The 13,619-nt window shown below is 38.3% G+C and overlaps 1 protein-coding gene across 4 annotated transcripts in view; it reads right to left on the bottom strand.

Moving 5' to 3' along the window:
• Positions 1 to 2,139: 2,139 nt before the first annotated feature.
• The window catches only part of KCTD5 (potassium channel tetramerization domain containing 5), a 35,112-nt gene continuing 23,632 nt past the window's right edge, over positions 2,140 to 13,619 (bottom strand). For 2 of the 4 annotated variants that reach the window (XM_075179596.1, XM_075179598.1), the window contains 2 exons: positions 11,229 to 11,287; positions 2,140 to 8,202 (listed from right to left, as the gene is read on the bottom strand). In XM_075179596.1, coding sequence (XP_075035697.1) covers positions 11,243 to 11,287 — 45 coding nt within the window. In that variant the 3' untranslated portion in view covers positions 2,140 to 8,202; positions 11,229 to 11,242. The remainder of the gene's footprint in view (positions 8,203 to 11,228; positions 11,288 to 13,619) is intronic. The other 2 variants (XM_075179597.1, XM_075179599.1) reach the window with 1 other exon arrangement.

Genomic DNA, 13,619 nt, shown 5'->3' with positions numbered 1-13,619 from the left:
GTTGAGATGGGATTTTGTATTGCATCTTGTGCAATCACCTAGCTGGCATTCCCTTCAGCTGTCCCAGATTTAAGTCTTACTAAATGGATTCCCACTCAGACCACCTTTCCCTCAGCCTCCCCTCACCTCATGCCATAAACCCCACACTCAAATAAACACAAACAGCAACACCCAAGTACTCTGACCAAATTCATTTTTCTCATTTTCACTGAAACTACTTTCTCCTAGGACTGCACAAACCTGCCTTAATCAGGCTGCCACTTTCTACAACAAACCACCCACTTCAGCCTAAGACAATGCAGCTCCAGCCATCAGTCCAATCCAAGCCCAACCATGGCACAAACAGATAAGCTTCCCGCACTGCAGAGTACCACAGGAGGAAATCTTGTTCATATACCAATTTCCTCCACTATGAATGGTATTTTTTATTTTTTTTTAAAGAGATACTCATGTCAAAATCCTCAAACTCCACCACTCCTCAGTACCCCCTCAATGCATTCTCTAAGCAACTTCAGAGAAAGTCTCTGCCATCATATCACTCCTACCACCTTATTTCCTTGCACCTTTTCTGCACCCTCTCCCACTGCATGCCCACCTCGTCACCAGCTCTCTCCACTAACATTTCCATCCTCATTTAAATATATATGCTGAATCTCACCAATTCTAAATAAACCATCCCTCGATCCAGCATCTATCCAGCTACTGCCCTATTTCTCTCCTCCTCTCTGCCTCCAAACTCTGAGCAAATTGTTTACAACTGGCTGAATCACTTTCTCTCCTCACTATTCTTGACTCTCCAGTTGAATGTTAAAAATGAAAGCCGGATTGCAAACTGCTCTCACAAAAGTGATCAATGATTTACTAACAGCAACATGTAAGGGTCACTCTCAGACCTCTCTGCTGATCACCTTCTCCTACACACCTTTCAGACCAGTGCCTGCATGACCGTTCTTTGCTGGCTCTTTCTACCCATCAAACAGCTCCTTTAGGGTTTCTAGCTCTGGCACATCCTCCCCTCCCACTATATTGGGGTCCCACAAGGCTCTGTTCTTGGTCCTTTACTTCTCTAACTGTACACCTCTACTCTTGGGGAACTAAACAGCTTATTTGACCTCCAATACCACTTCTACATTGATGACCCCCAAATCTCTACCTCTGACCTCACCCCTTCTGTACCATCACGTGTAATCAATTGTCTGCCACATTCACATTGATGCCTCAAAGCTACCTATAACTCAGTCACCACCTCCCCTCAAGAATACCAAAAAGTTTCCTCAGTCTCTCAAGCCTGCCTTGGAGTCACACTTGACGTCACTGCTTTTATTACTCACATTCAGTCTTTCCCAGTCCTATCAAATTCACCTTAGAAACATTGCCAGAATATTCCCTTTTCTAATCAAATATGGCAACACAACTCCATTCTCATATCCAGTCTGTTCTACCGCAACTTCCTGCTGTCATTTCATTCTCCCATGCATACCACTTCAATCCATTCTAAATGCTGCTGCAAGACCATTCCTTCCCTTTTTAAATGTAGGCATGATAAGACATTTATATAGAATACTTTTTGTATTTATGGAGGGTACAGAAGGGGTGGGAAGATCACAATTTTAACAGACCTTCTCGTCTTATACAAATATGTAAGAAAGTAAATGGTCTTGCTGCTCTTTAACAATGCAAATAAATGGAGAAGGGAAGACAGCATAAAAGGGACAATATAGTGACTTAAGGCAAATAGGTTTAGGAAGCCTTATCCCAAATAAGGTTCTACACTTGTATGTCGTTTAATGTATTATCCAATGTAACCACTGTCTGGCATAGTGGCACCTTATGAATAGTTGCACATGTACCAGCAATCACATTTGAAGCTGAGAGACCCCTTTTATTAGCCAATTGGATAGCTTCTTTACACACTCAATAAATGCAACACCAAATTGTGCAGCGCTTTTACATTAAACCAAACCTGATTGCGAATAAAATTCGTTTAACATGAAGATTCTTATTAGAAGTTAAGCAAAACACATTGTCAATAAGTGGTTTGGTTATGTTGATCCTTAATAAGTTTTCAGCCAAAGATGTTCTACTTTATAGAAAAACCATAACACATCATTTTAATCCCAACAAAAAAACAGAAGATGGTGAAAGTAAGAACCATTTATTATCTTGCAGTTTTTCTTGGATGCAAGCAACATTATACATGTAATAAACACCCAAACTGTCAGTGCAGGAACACTTAAATAGTTAAATGCAACAAAAACCATGTTTACAAAATGTTCTACGCTGGGATAATACTTCCCAAATTTCTACAGCAAGGAAAATACAACAGAACAAAATAAACATCCAAATGCTGACAGTACATTTTACTTTACATGTTTGCAGCATTCATAGACTAATGAAAATAAGTCTTGTACTATACACAAGTTAAATTGATGCAAGGGGCTAGCCCCTTACACTGCCAATATACCAAGTAAAATGGATTAATATAGACCATTTGAAATTACCCCATTTATTTGAATAAAAAAATAAAATAAATCCTCTTGCTACAAGCTCTGTGTTAACCTATGGGTATAGGGACCAACTATGCTATGATTTGCCTCAAATATATTTTTAGGGGGCGGTGTAAGACACCCATAAATGTACACCTTAGTCCTCCAAAGAGTTACCAGGACTCAAATGGATAAAAAAAACAAAACAATTTTCAATGTAAGGTTCTTTGCTGGCCTAATACAGTTCCACATAGGTTGTCTGGCAGGTCACCTATGACACCATGCGTGTTTAAGTGAACTACTTCTGGAATAAGTCCAGCAGAGGTATCCGCGCCTGTATGACAGCTAATAGAAATTAATGACTCCTCAAGCTGGCACCGGTTTGGAATTTGAACATCGTAGTTTAAGCTCTTGCCAGATTTCACGCCAACAGGTTTTTATTTGTGACCAGTAATGCGAATTAAATGCAGCTCTTGTACAATTCAGTTATAACCTCTGTAGCCATTATTCAACAACCTCTTCCGGTGTTAAACCCCATGCTCCTTTATTGGACGTAGCTATTTAACTTAATTGAATATTGTTCTTAACATTCAAAATAGTTTAGGTATTCCACAACCTGTGTACAAGCACTTGGCCAGCAGTTTTAGGAGTTCGGGCTGAGCTTTATTTCAATCTTAAGATGAATGAGTGTATCCTCTTTAGAACGTCACAATTCATTGATCAGATAACTCCTGGCAAAACTCCTGCATCACACCAGGCTTTAGGGTCTATGGAAAAAGAAAAGCTAGAGTAGAGGACGAAACGCCTCCACCAATATTCCCAAGGAGGAGAGAAAGGCATAATGCAAGACGGAGTTCCAATTACGTACTGTCCTGAGCAAACTTGTTTATGTCCCTTCATACAGAAATCACAAGTCCAATATGAGGTGCATCTTGTTCAACTCATTAGGAAAGACCAGGGCAACAAGGGCCATTATACCCAGTTATAATTAACAATTTACTCCTTAAAAAACAATTAGTCTTCCACATATTTTTACTTATCTAATATTACAAACCAGGTTTCAAGTCAACACAACCTGAACAAGCACAAGAGGCTTAGTTTATATAGTCCTGAATAACTTGCATTTCACTTTAAGAATACGGACACTTGCAACCAGGCAGTTTAATGTGACACTGAAAAGTAATTGAATTATTGAAAAGTATAAAGTGCATTGAACTTTAAAAGCAGGATTAGCACGGAGCAAGAGGCTTCAGAACATGCCTGCCAATATATACTCACAGGACAGTTTAACCAGACTGAACTACACCAATAGGTAGTGAATTTAACATCACAAAAGGCATTATTTGGGGACAAGAACATAAGCTGTAGTATAAGATTGTCAATGTTGCTAGAAAATGAAGGCAAGTTGCCACAATGTGCACAAAACACGGTCAGGATCAGAGTGCATTGATAGAACATTAATGCAATATTGCTGTCAATACATGCAGCCTTCACTGAGCATTTGCACACACTATTGGAACACTTATGTAAACTGGTGAAGTTTGTTTGGGGAAGTGTTGGCGGGTGTGGTGAGAGCTTTAACCCACAACAACTAGTCATTTGTTTTCATTTTCCAAACTTCCTGGTTCCTATGAGATATAGCACTTTTCTTATGCACCTTTTTCATACCATGTGCCTTCCTTGCTTTGCTACCTTGTACTTTCCAACCAAATAGCCATAGTGACTGCACCATGTCACCAATGCACTAGCACTTTATAATGCACCATGAAGAACGTCTAGCAGTTTTGTTGCCTAGCCAAAATAAAGTAGTTACAGATTAGCCCTTTACTTACTGCATTACGTTTTTGTTTTTCAATCCAAAAACAGATTGTTATAGCCCTTTGCAACATGTAAAGTGACAATTTTTACATAAATAACTGTTAAGACTGAAAAACAAAAAGTCACTAAATATTTAGATATATCTCACTTCACCAGCAAGTTTAAACCGGCATACAAATCCCCAAGTTGACTATGTTGCTATACATATGATTAACAAGCCATGCTTACTTGAAGCATGACAAATTTAAAATCAGCCAGAGGAACAATTTGCAGGATTTTATTTGGGGAGGGATGGTTGTAACACAAGCATCCCATTATAATATATTCATGACTATAGGAGAACAAGCAATATCTAGGTTTAGTTTTGGAAACAGGAAAATTTCATTGATGAGAATTGAAGTTGTGGGATCAACTGGTAAAAAAAAAAAAAAAAAAAAAAAAAAAAGGGAAAAATAAATGGTGAAACCAACTTTAAAAAGTGGCGTTTACCACTGTCTGCCTCCAGTTTGTAGGTTCTAAATCCCTAGTTCCTTGTGAATTGGTTGGCTAAGCATTACAGCCATCTCCATAGTGGGTAGGAACTGGGAACCAACTAGCAGTCAGAATTTCAGCTAAACTGCACAAGATAACAGTTTGTACATCGCTCATCCCTATAGCAATGAGAGTTCAATAGGATACGGACATTTACAAGCACTAGTGATTAAGCCGGCAAGAAAACAGCTTTCATAGGCAGGCAAGTGGAAATATAATATTTTAATAATTTCTTTAGCCTTAAGGTGTATTTTTTAAGTTTGCATACGCTAGGCCTCGGCAACTGAACTACAGATCCCAGCCTTACAATAATGTTGCATGCTAGGACTTTTAGTTCAACTCCTGTAGACCCACAGCTTGCCTACCTCTGTTATACACAAGTAGCCCTTTATATACTTGTGCAGTGCACAGCCTTGAAATATCTGACAAAATACAGTCATGTGGGATAGGATATTGACATTCCTTTACACTCATTGCAAGAGCCAGATGATGTAAAGCAGGGATGGCTAACCTGTGACACTCCAGGTGTTGTGAAACTACAAGCCCCAGCATGCTTCGCCAGCTATCACCTAGTTAACTACTGGCAAAGCATGCTGGGGCTTGTAGTTTCGCAACACCTGGAGTGTTATGTTGACCATCACTGATGTAGACCATGAAACTGCAAAGTCAGGCACCCCAGTACCAGGGGAAGTACAGTTGTGAATCCATTTACCTGGAAGTTATTAATACTTGTATACTAGAAGCATTTCGAAACCATCTGAAGCTCACAAGTGTTATAGGTGAACCTTTAAAATGGTAAATTTACCATTTAATTTGTCTTTATAAAATTTAATTTGATTATATTTTTAATAGTTTCCAATTTCAAATTTATAGCTTTATTTTATGAAATGATTGCTACAGCAGGTTCTTAGAAAACTGCTAACTAAAAGGAAGCCACACACAACGATTGTACTGATTTAGACAAAACAATGCCGTAATCTGGACGACTGTCCAATGATAGCTGATTGCACACAATAGTAGCGGACTGCAGTGGGATCTGGCAGTTCAGCCTCATTGCTGAATGGTCCCATGCGTCACAACCAAGTATATGGCCAGATCTGCAGGACCTTAATAGGAGTGTGGCCACGTTTTAAGAGGGATCAGAAAAAAACCCCCAAAAACACAAAACCAAAAACAAACTACAAATGAAGATATTGTAATAAGATAGACAGCCACATTTTCACAAGGAGAATAGTAAGTTATACAACATAGGCTCATGAGTGGGTTATTCCTGTACTGGAAATCATGAAAGGTGCATTATTTATTATCATTTTCATTAAAGACGGATTTTATAAAATAGAGCACAATTTGTATGAACCTCGAGTCAGCGTTGTTTATTTGCCATTTGTCTCTTTAGAACCAGTAGATGGCAGTGTTGGTAATTGTATCCATTTAGGAGGTTTATCTTGGGAGTAAAAAGTAATGGATATATGAACACTCAACGAGAAACATCAGAACAGTAAATATTTACAAGTTTCTGTACTAAAAGTTAATAGTTTAAAAATATAAAATTCAATACACCGACTGCTCGTTTAAGGCCTGGGCTAAGAAAGCTTCAGCACAGCTACTACAAATCCCATGAGTCCCACTTATTCAGGGGACGACAGCACCCAAGCAGCTAAAAGCGTGCACTTGTTTTTAGTCCAACCATAAGTTTTAATTGAACACACAGTTAGCAATTAATCTGGTTAAAAAAAAACCAAAAAAAAAAACCAACTCATCACAACATTTTTTACCTCCAGAAATATGGCCAAGATATGCAAACTAGTACTGGCCACTTTGGCATGCTTCAATAATTTTAAAGCTTCCATATAGATACACCTTTAAAGGGCACCAGGAACCTATGCACTAGAAGCTGCCATTTTGTTGGTTGACAATATTCATGACTATAAATTCACTAGGAAATTTAGACATTTTGGACTAAAAACCAGTCAAATAAAATGATGCATATTTAAAGAAAAAAAATAAATCTACTGGTATAATGCCCTTGGGTTAGACAAAAATAAAAGTTAAGACTTACTATGTTTTAAGCAGTTAGTGTTGGATCTCATTCCACACCTTAAAGGGAGGCTGAGGTGAGAGGAGCAGAGACTATGGGGGTATATTTACTAAACTGCAGGTTTGAAAAAGTGGAGGTGTTGCCAATAGCAACCAGATTCTAGTTAATTTAGTACATTCTACTAAATGACAGCTAGAATCTGATAGGCTGCTATAGGCAACATCTCCACTTTTCAAACCTGTAGTTTAGTAAATATACCCCCATGTCTGTCACTCCAAGAACATTGTCCTGTCAATGTTAAAAAAAAAAAGCGCCAAAGCCTACATCTAAGAACAGAACCATATTAGTTAATGGAGGAGACGTTAGACAAACAATAGGTCTGGAAGGATAATATGGTTGTCCCGAGATTTACAGAAGCACTGACCAATTTAGGACCAATTCAGTGGTTTCATAGGAAGAGAATATGTTCTGTTGCTGCACACGTAGGATATTATCTGTCCAGATAAACTGCACAGCGCAATTGTCTGAAGTACATGACGCTGTCACAGGCAAAATATCTGATTAGCCTGTAATATGAAATCTTTGATAACTCAGTCACTCAACATGCAATATGTCAAGTCTATTGATCTGCTAGGAAGATAATAAAATTTACATAAAAAAAAAAAAAAATAGTTTAGTTCCTTAAAAAACGAATATATGTTGTCAATGTGCCTCGGAAGAAGCATTTTTCTGAAAGAAACCTTTTGCAGCAATAGACAAGTGCAGTTTACATATGAAATGCACCATGTTCATCGCTTGTTAAGTTACGAGTCTTAATGAGCCCACCTTAGTGGAAGCTTCCATGTATTCTTTGAATAAAGTAACTGTCTAGGTTTGGGTAGAAAAGCAAAACAAAACACACAGATATCATACAACTGTATAAAAGTGTGGGACAACTCCGGGCCATATGTAGTGTTACAGTACTAATAGTAAGTTGCTGTAAGGGCAGTACAATGGGGATGTACATACTGTCAGTTGACCCCTTCTGTAACACCAACAATGTACAAAGAGGTTATATTGCAGAGAAGAGAAAAAGGGTAGGGAGAAAAACAGAAGAGTAGACCCACTTAAGTTCCTGTTTCATACCCAATTTACATTAATGAAACACTGAAGCATCCACCACAAATGCATCTTTTCAAAAACAGGTCAATAATGTAATCTAAAGCAGACATCTTGCGGTGGCTCTTCACGGTGGAGATTCTCGGCTTGGAATAAAATGCGTGTTAACAAAAAAACAACAAAAAACAGCTTTTCAACACTTCACATTCGGGAGCCTCGCTCTTGCAGGATCTGAAAGAAATTATATATAAAAAAAAAAAAATGTAAGAGTTAGCAAGATGGTATTCTATTGGGAAAGACAGACCCAACAATATATAGTCTACATAAAAAACCCAAGACAAAAGGAGTTTAATTGTGTATTTTTGAGTATTAGATATTTACAGTTTTAGTTTTGAACAATTCAAGCGAGTAAAAGATATTTCAGCCTCAGACACAAAACAGTTGTAGATTATTGGTTTCTAAACATCCTTGTCAGCACCCACCTCTAAGATACATCATTCAATATCATCCGGTAGTGAAGTTCTACTAAATGGGTATATTTACCTGGTCTACACCCCCTTCCCCCTCTACATACCAAAACTACAAGTTCATTGCAGTGACTGATAGAACACATTATGCATTGTGGCTGCATAATTTTGCATTATTAAAGTGATCTTAAGGAAAAAGGTAATCCAGCAAAAGCTTTTCAGAAGAAATGTATGTTTTCAGAAGATGTATGCAGTATACATGTTCAGTGCTTAGGAATCATGTGTAGTACCATTGTATATTGCACTGAAATGCAAGGGTGGTAAACAGACCTCTTGTAAAAAATCATGTAAAGCGGACATGCAAACGTGCCATTTATTTTTGGTATGTGCCCTGTGATTTTTAAAAGATGACCGCTCCCTCATTAGCCAAGGCCGATACTGGTGAAATCAGTTAAGCCAGGGTAACCTAATCGCTTTGAATAGACCTAGTTAGAGATTGACTGTTGACGTTTATCTACTTTGATCTGCAGACTACAATCTCATCATACTTTATGCATCCAGGCCATGAACGCTAAATCCTTACAATATCCTTCGAGTGTACCAGCAGACTACAGATGTTATACACAACAGCAACAAAAAAAACAAACCAAAAAGCAAACACCTTTTTTGGCTTTATGATGATCAGGTATATCAGATTCAAATGACACATGGGGGTAAATGTATCAAGCTGAGAGTTTTCCGGCGGGTTTGAAAAACCAATCAGATTCTAGCTATCATTTATTTAGTACATTCTACATAATGACAGCTGGAATCTGATTGGTTGCTATAGGCAACATCTCCACTTTTCAAACCCGCCAGAAAACTCAGTTTGATACATCTACCCAATGGTGTTTTGGAGACCCATATATAAGAATAAGGATTTGTTTATTTTAGCAATTACAAACCATTTTGTGGCAAACTAACAGTTATTGAATTTTAACTGCATACAAAATAATTTTTGTAATACATGTTTGTAATCCTCAAACGCTTTAAATGTAAATAATCTACTTCTAAATGAATTTAGTCCAGCACATAGCTAGACCAAACTACTAGCATAATGCAGTTTTCTATTTTGGGAGACCTAAGAATGCCTGTATTTATTTCTCGTCTTCTCCATATTAAAGTGACTGATGTAGAGCGCTCGTCTATTGCTCAGGTGCAGTGTAAACATTGTGATTCCCAAGACAGCTGGAAAGATTATAGGGATAACATTCTGCCTGTGTCAGCATAAGCGATTGCTGGGTTCTGTAAGACTTAGAGGATATTAACATACTGCACACAAGCAAAATGAAGGATATGTTCAAGCTATGTGCTTGCTCCTTCACATGTTATGGAGAAGACATTCTTGATCTATACTGTATGTAATGTAACATCAAGATCAGTTGAAGTTCATGTCCCTTTATTAATTAAGAAGCCGGTTTGCAGATAACCAAATTATGCATCAATGTTTTAAGTGTTTATTGCACAGAATGCATGAGCGTTTCCTCTCAGACATAGAAGCCATATTTATTAGAGGCTGAGTACTTCGGAGGAAAAAAAAAAGTTATAGTATAGGACCTGTAGCAGCTCTTCTGTAATACAGATTAGATTTACACCAAGAGATATTCAGGGCACTCAAGCTTTTCAAGTTGGCAAACCCATGGGCAGCACAGTGGCTAAGTAACACAAAATTATGTGTGCATACTATACACAGGAAAGCACGTACTGCTGACACTGTCTAGCCGCATCTCTGCGCTATCATTGTAAATACACACTTACGCCTGGCACACATACTGCTGTTTGTGAGCTGGTCTTATTGAGATGGCAGACTCTACAAATACATGTACACCTTTATTTGTGTGACTTTTCCGGTATACGTTCAGAATGCAAATGTGTCCACCTTTACCTAAGCCACACACACTTTCCACATGCACAGAAACTGTCTGCAACCTGTGATCTTTATGTTATGCTCTGTGTATGCACCTCTCAACACCGGGTGACCATAGAGGAGCTTGGAGTTCTAATCATCCCTAACTTTTACTATATACACACCACCCAGCTAGTATCTAACACTGATCCCACATAATATACCAGCATCATTATCACAATGTCCCCCACACCAACCAGTGCCCTCAGAAAGTAGCCTGTGGCTGATCTACCCACTAAACATCAAATTTTCATATTCACATGTGATAATTGATAGAACTTCTGCCTTAGAATGAGAGGGGTTGATAATGCTTTTAGTTAAACATATCAAACCAAACTAAGCTTTATTTAACGAGGTTAAACACATAATTTCATAACGCTGTGTTTGGGTAATGTAATGATTTCATTGATGTGATGCTGCTCCCTTATCGTTCGGTGATAGAATGTTCAGCATTCATGGTCCAGGTATGGGAACCTGTACAACTTAAGTATTTCATACAGAATTTCTTTTAAGAATATTGTTTTGGCCCAAAAGCTACATTTTGATGCTACATAGAGGTTTTTCTTTTATAGATAAATATAAACAAAAACAGGTAATTTGTGTTTAGATTGATTGTGTGTTAATCCTTGGGACCTCAAGCACAGCAATGGCTAAGCAACAGCAGGCGTACTAAAGAGATGATAAACATTGTCCTGTGTATTTAATGCTGTGAAAGGGAGAACGATGTGGTGCGTCCAGACCAACTACAAGTCACTAAGGAGAATAAGAAGAATAACCGGGAAGTTGGGGATGGGTCAGGAGCAGATGTGGGGGTCAGCAGGAGTTTCAGGAAAGCTAGCGCTCACCAGTATATTACAACTTAATCTGAGTCATTCATATCGTAATCCGTCTCTTCGTCCTCACTCTGTACCAGCATGCAGCATGCATGTGCAAAGAAAAAGGAGCGAAAACAAAGAACTAGTAAGTGAAATAAAGAAAGTCATGCAAGCAAGAATACACACAGAGGGATGCAGTTGATCAGAAACAGGAAAGTTAGCATGTTAAAGAAAAAGAAAAGCAACACAAGTCTCCTTTTATGCTCTGAAAATCATCAGCCATCAGGACATACAATTAGGAGACATCTTCTCAGTGAAAGTTAATTTGTACTTAAAAATGTGCAGACTGCAGGAAATACATAGCTATGCACTCAGACATCCCTCTCAATTCACTGCAAGTGTATTTGATGGCGTTAATAGGGATTACGCTAGTAAACACAATAGATGTTCGTGTTCACACTGTAAATAACAGTTCTCTTCTAGCGTACCCTACCCTCCACTTGTCCTGCTGCTTGTTGATCAGGATGCCCTCCGAAATTCCCCTTTGAAGCCACTTATTACGGTTTATAACATCAAAACTAGTACAAAAGTACCAAGAAGAGATCCTGAACAATCACATTTGGATGTTACTTTATCATCTGTTGTAGCTGCAAGTTAGTTTAGAATGTTTGAGGAAAATCCTGCACACCTAACAAAATGTTCAGGGACTTGCAAATATTTTAATACAAGTTGTTAAAGGTTCTCAAGTGCAACATTGCGAATATTTTTGTGCTTTGAAGTCGGATCTATTAAACCAAGATCAAATGCATTCTAACAAACGTGTGACTATTGTGTAGGGATATTGGTTTTTGAATGGTACGTCATTTACAGTACTAAACTGTTTCACGGGGGTAATCCCATTATCAGCAAGCTGCAGGGTTACACACCAATAGACATGTCCTTACAGTCCAAATCACAGCACAGTGGTAAGTTGAGAAGGAGACACTAAGTGGCCAGTTTATTCCACATCTTCACAACTGTCCCATGTAAATCAATCGCCAGCTGGTATCATGCTAATTATTGCAAGAGACGAGATTCAAAAGAGCCCAACCATATACTTTCCTTTCATTTTACATTAGTGTATAAAAATTGAATTAGGATTAAATATTCTCTGAAACATTACATAATATGTAGGCATAACAAAAGGCTAATAAAATACTCTAGAAGAATCACACCTCTAAAATACAATTAGAGTCAATACATTGGGGTATAGTCTAACACTGGATGTGTGACATCATTGGGTATGGCATATGACATAACTGGGGGCATAGCTAGGTTCAGAAATGACCGGCAATAGAGCAGGCAGAGAGGTGTTGCACAACCATGTAAGTGTCTGTACAGCGACAAAGCATGTACATTCCCCTGTACCAAGCACAATTAAAAAAATAAGTGTTTAATGTCCCTTTGAGCAATTTAACACAGCTTTGTAAAGGGTGTTAAAGTTAATTAGCAGAAACAGCTATGTTCTCACATGTCACAGGTATACCAATACTGGTTGCCTACCCATCCAACAGAGATCTGGTGGTTGTAAATAGTTGATAAGAGGCACACATTTGTGCAAGTTAACAAAGGTTGGGCTGGTTGGTATACAAATAGCTGAGAGTCATGGAGCAGAAAGGTTTATCAGTTGAACACTGCACCTGGTAACAGATTGTTGACACTGGGCCCTATTCTTTCCCCTCCTGTCAGCAAAATAAGTGGAGGTTGTAGTGAGCCAATGCTAGAAGGTAGAACGGAATCCTGGTGTGATGAATTGCAGTAGCTGTGGTTTCACGCTATTGGAAGAATCAGGATATAGTCCAATGATCCATCCCAATCGGGTGTAAACAAGCCAGATTAATGGTGACTTGTTTTCATGCCTTAGTCATGTCTGGATACCACAAGGTAGTTGAATATACATGCTGTCAGAAGCATAGCAGCAGTGTACCAATCTGCATGGGCAAGAATATTTGCCATGTCAAAATGCTAGGAGATTCTGCAAAAACTGGCACGAGACTGAACTATTTAGAGCAGGCTTGGACAATCTGTGGCCACAGGTTGCCCAGAGTGGATTTGAGTAGCAGTCAGCTTCCACAACTATGAAGCATACTGGTGTCAAGATAGGTTAGTACCCTTTGTTGTTCTTACGCCTTGTTTCAGGCTGTTTGGAAGGCAAATAGTGACCTCCTAGCTATTACACAAATGTAGATAAAGCAGCCATTCTGTACATTTTTTATTTTTTTTTATAGTACAGGGATTTAGCAGCTTAAGAGACATACAGTGTTCAACATTTTCATTCTATCATGGAGAACAATTAGACCTCCCAGAAGGAAGAGAAACTGTTCTGTCTGAAAGAATATGAAAGTCAAAAACAGTCAAAAGCTGCTTAAATGAAAATAAAAA

The sequence above is a fragment of the Mixophyes fleayi genome, chromosome 7 (assembly GCF_038048845.1).
Source record: "Mixophyes fleayi isolate aMixFle1 chromosome 7, aMixFle1.hap1, whole genome shotgun sequence".
Lineage (NCBI taxonomy): Eukaryota > Metazoa > Chordata > Amphibia > Anura > Limnodynastidae > Mixophyes > Mixophyes fleayi.
This window is presented reverse-complemented; position numbering and strand designations above follow the sequence as displayed.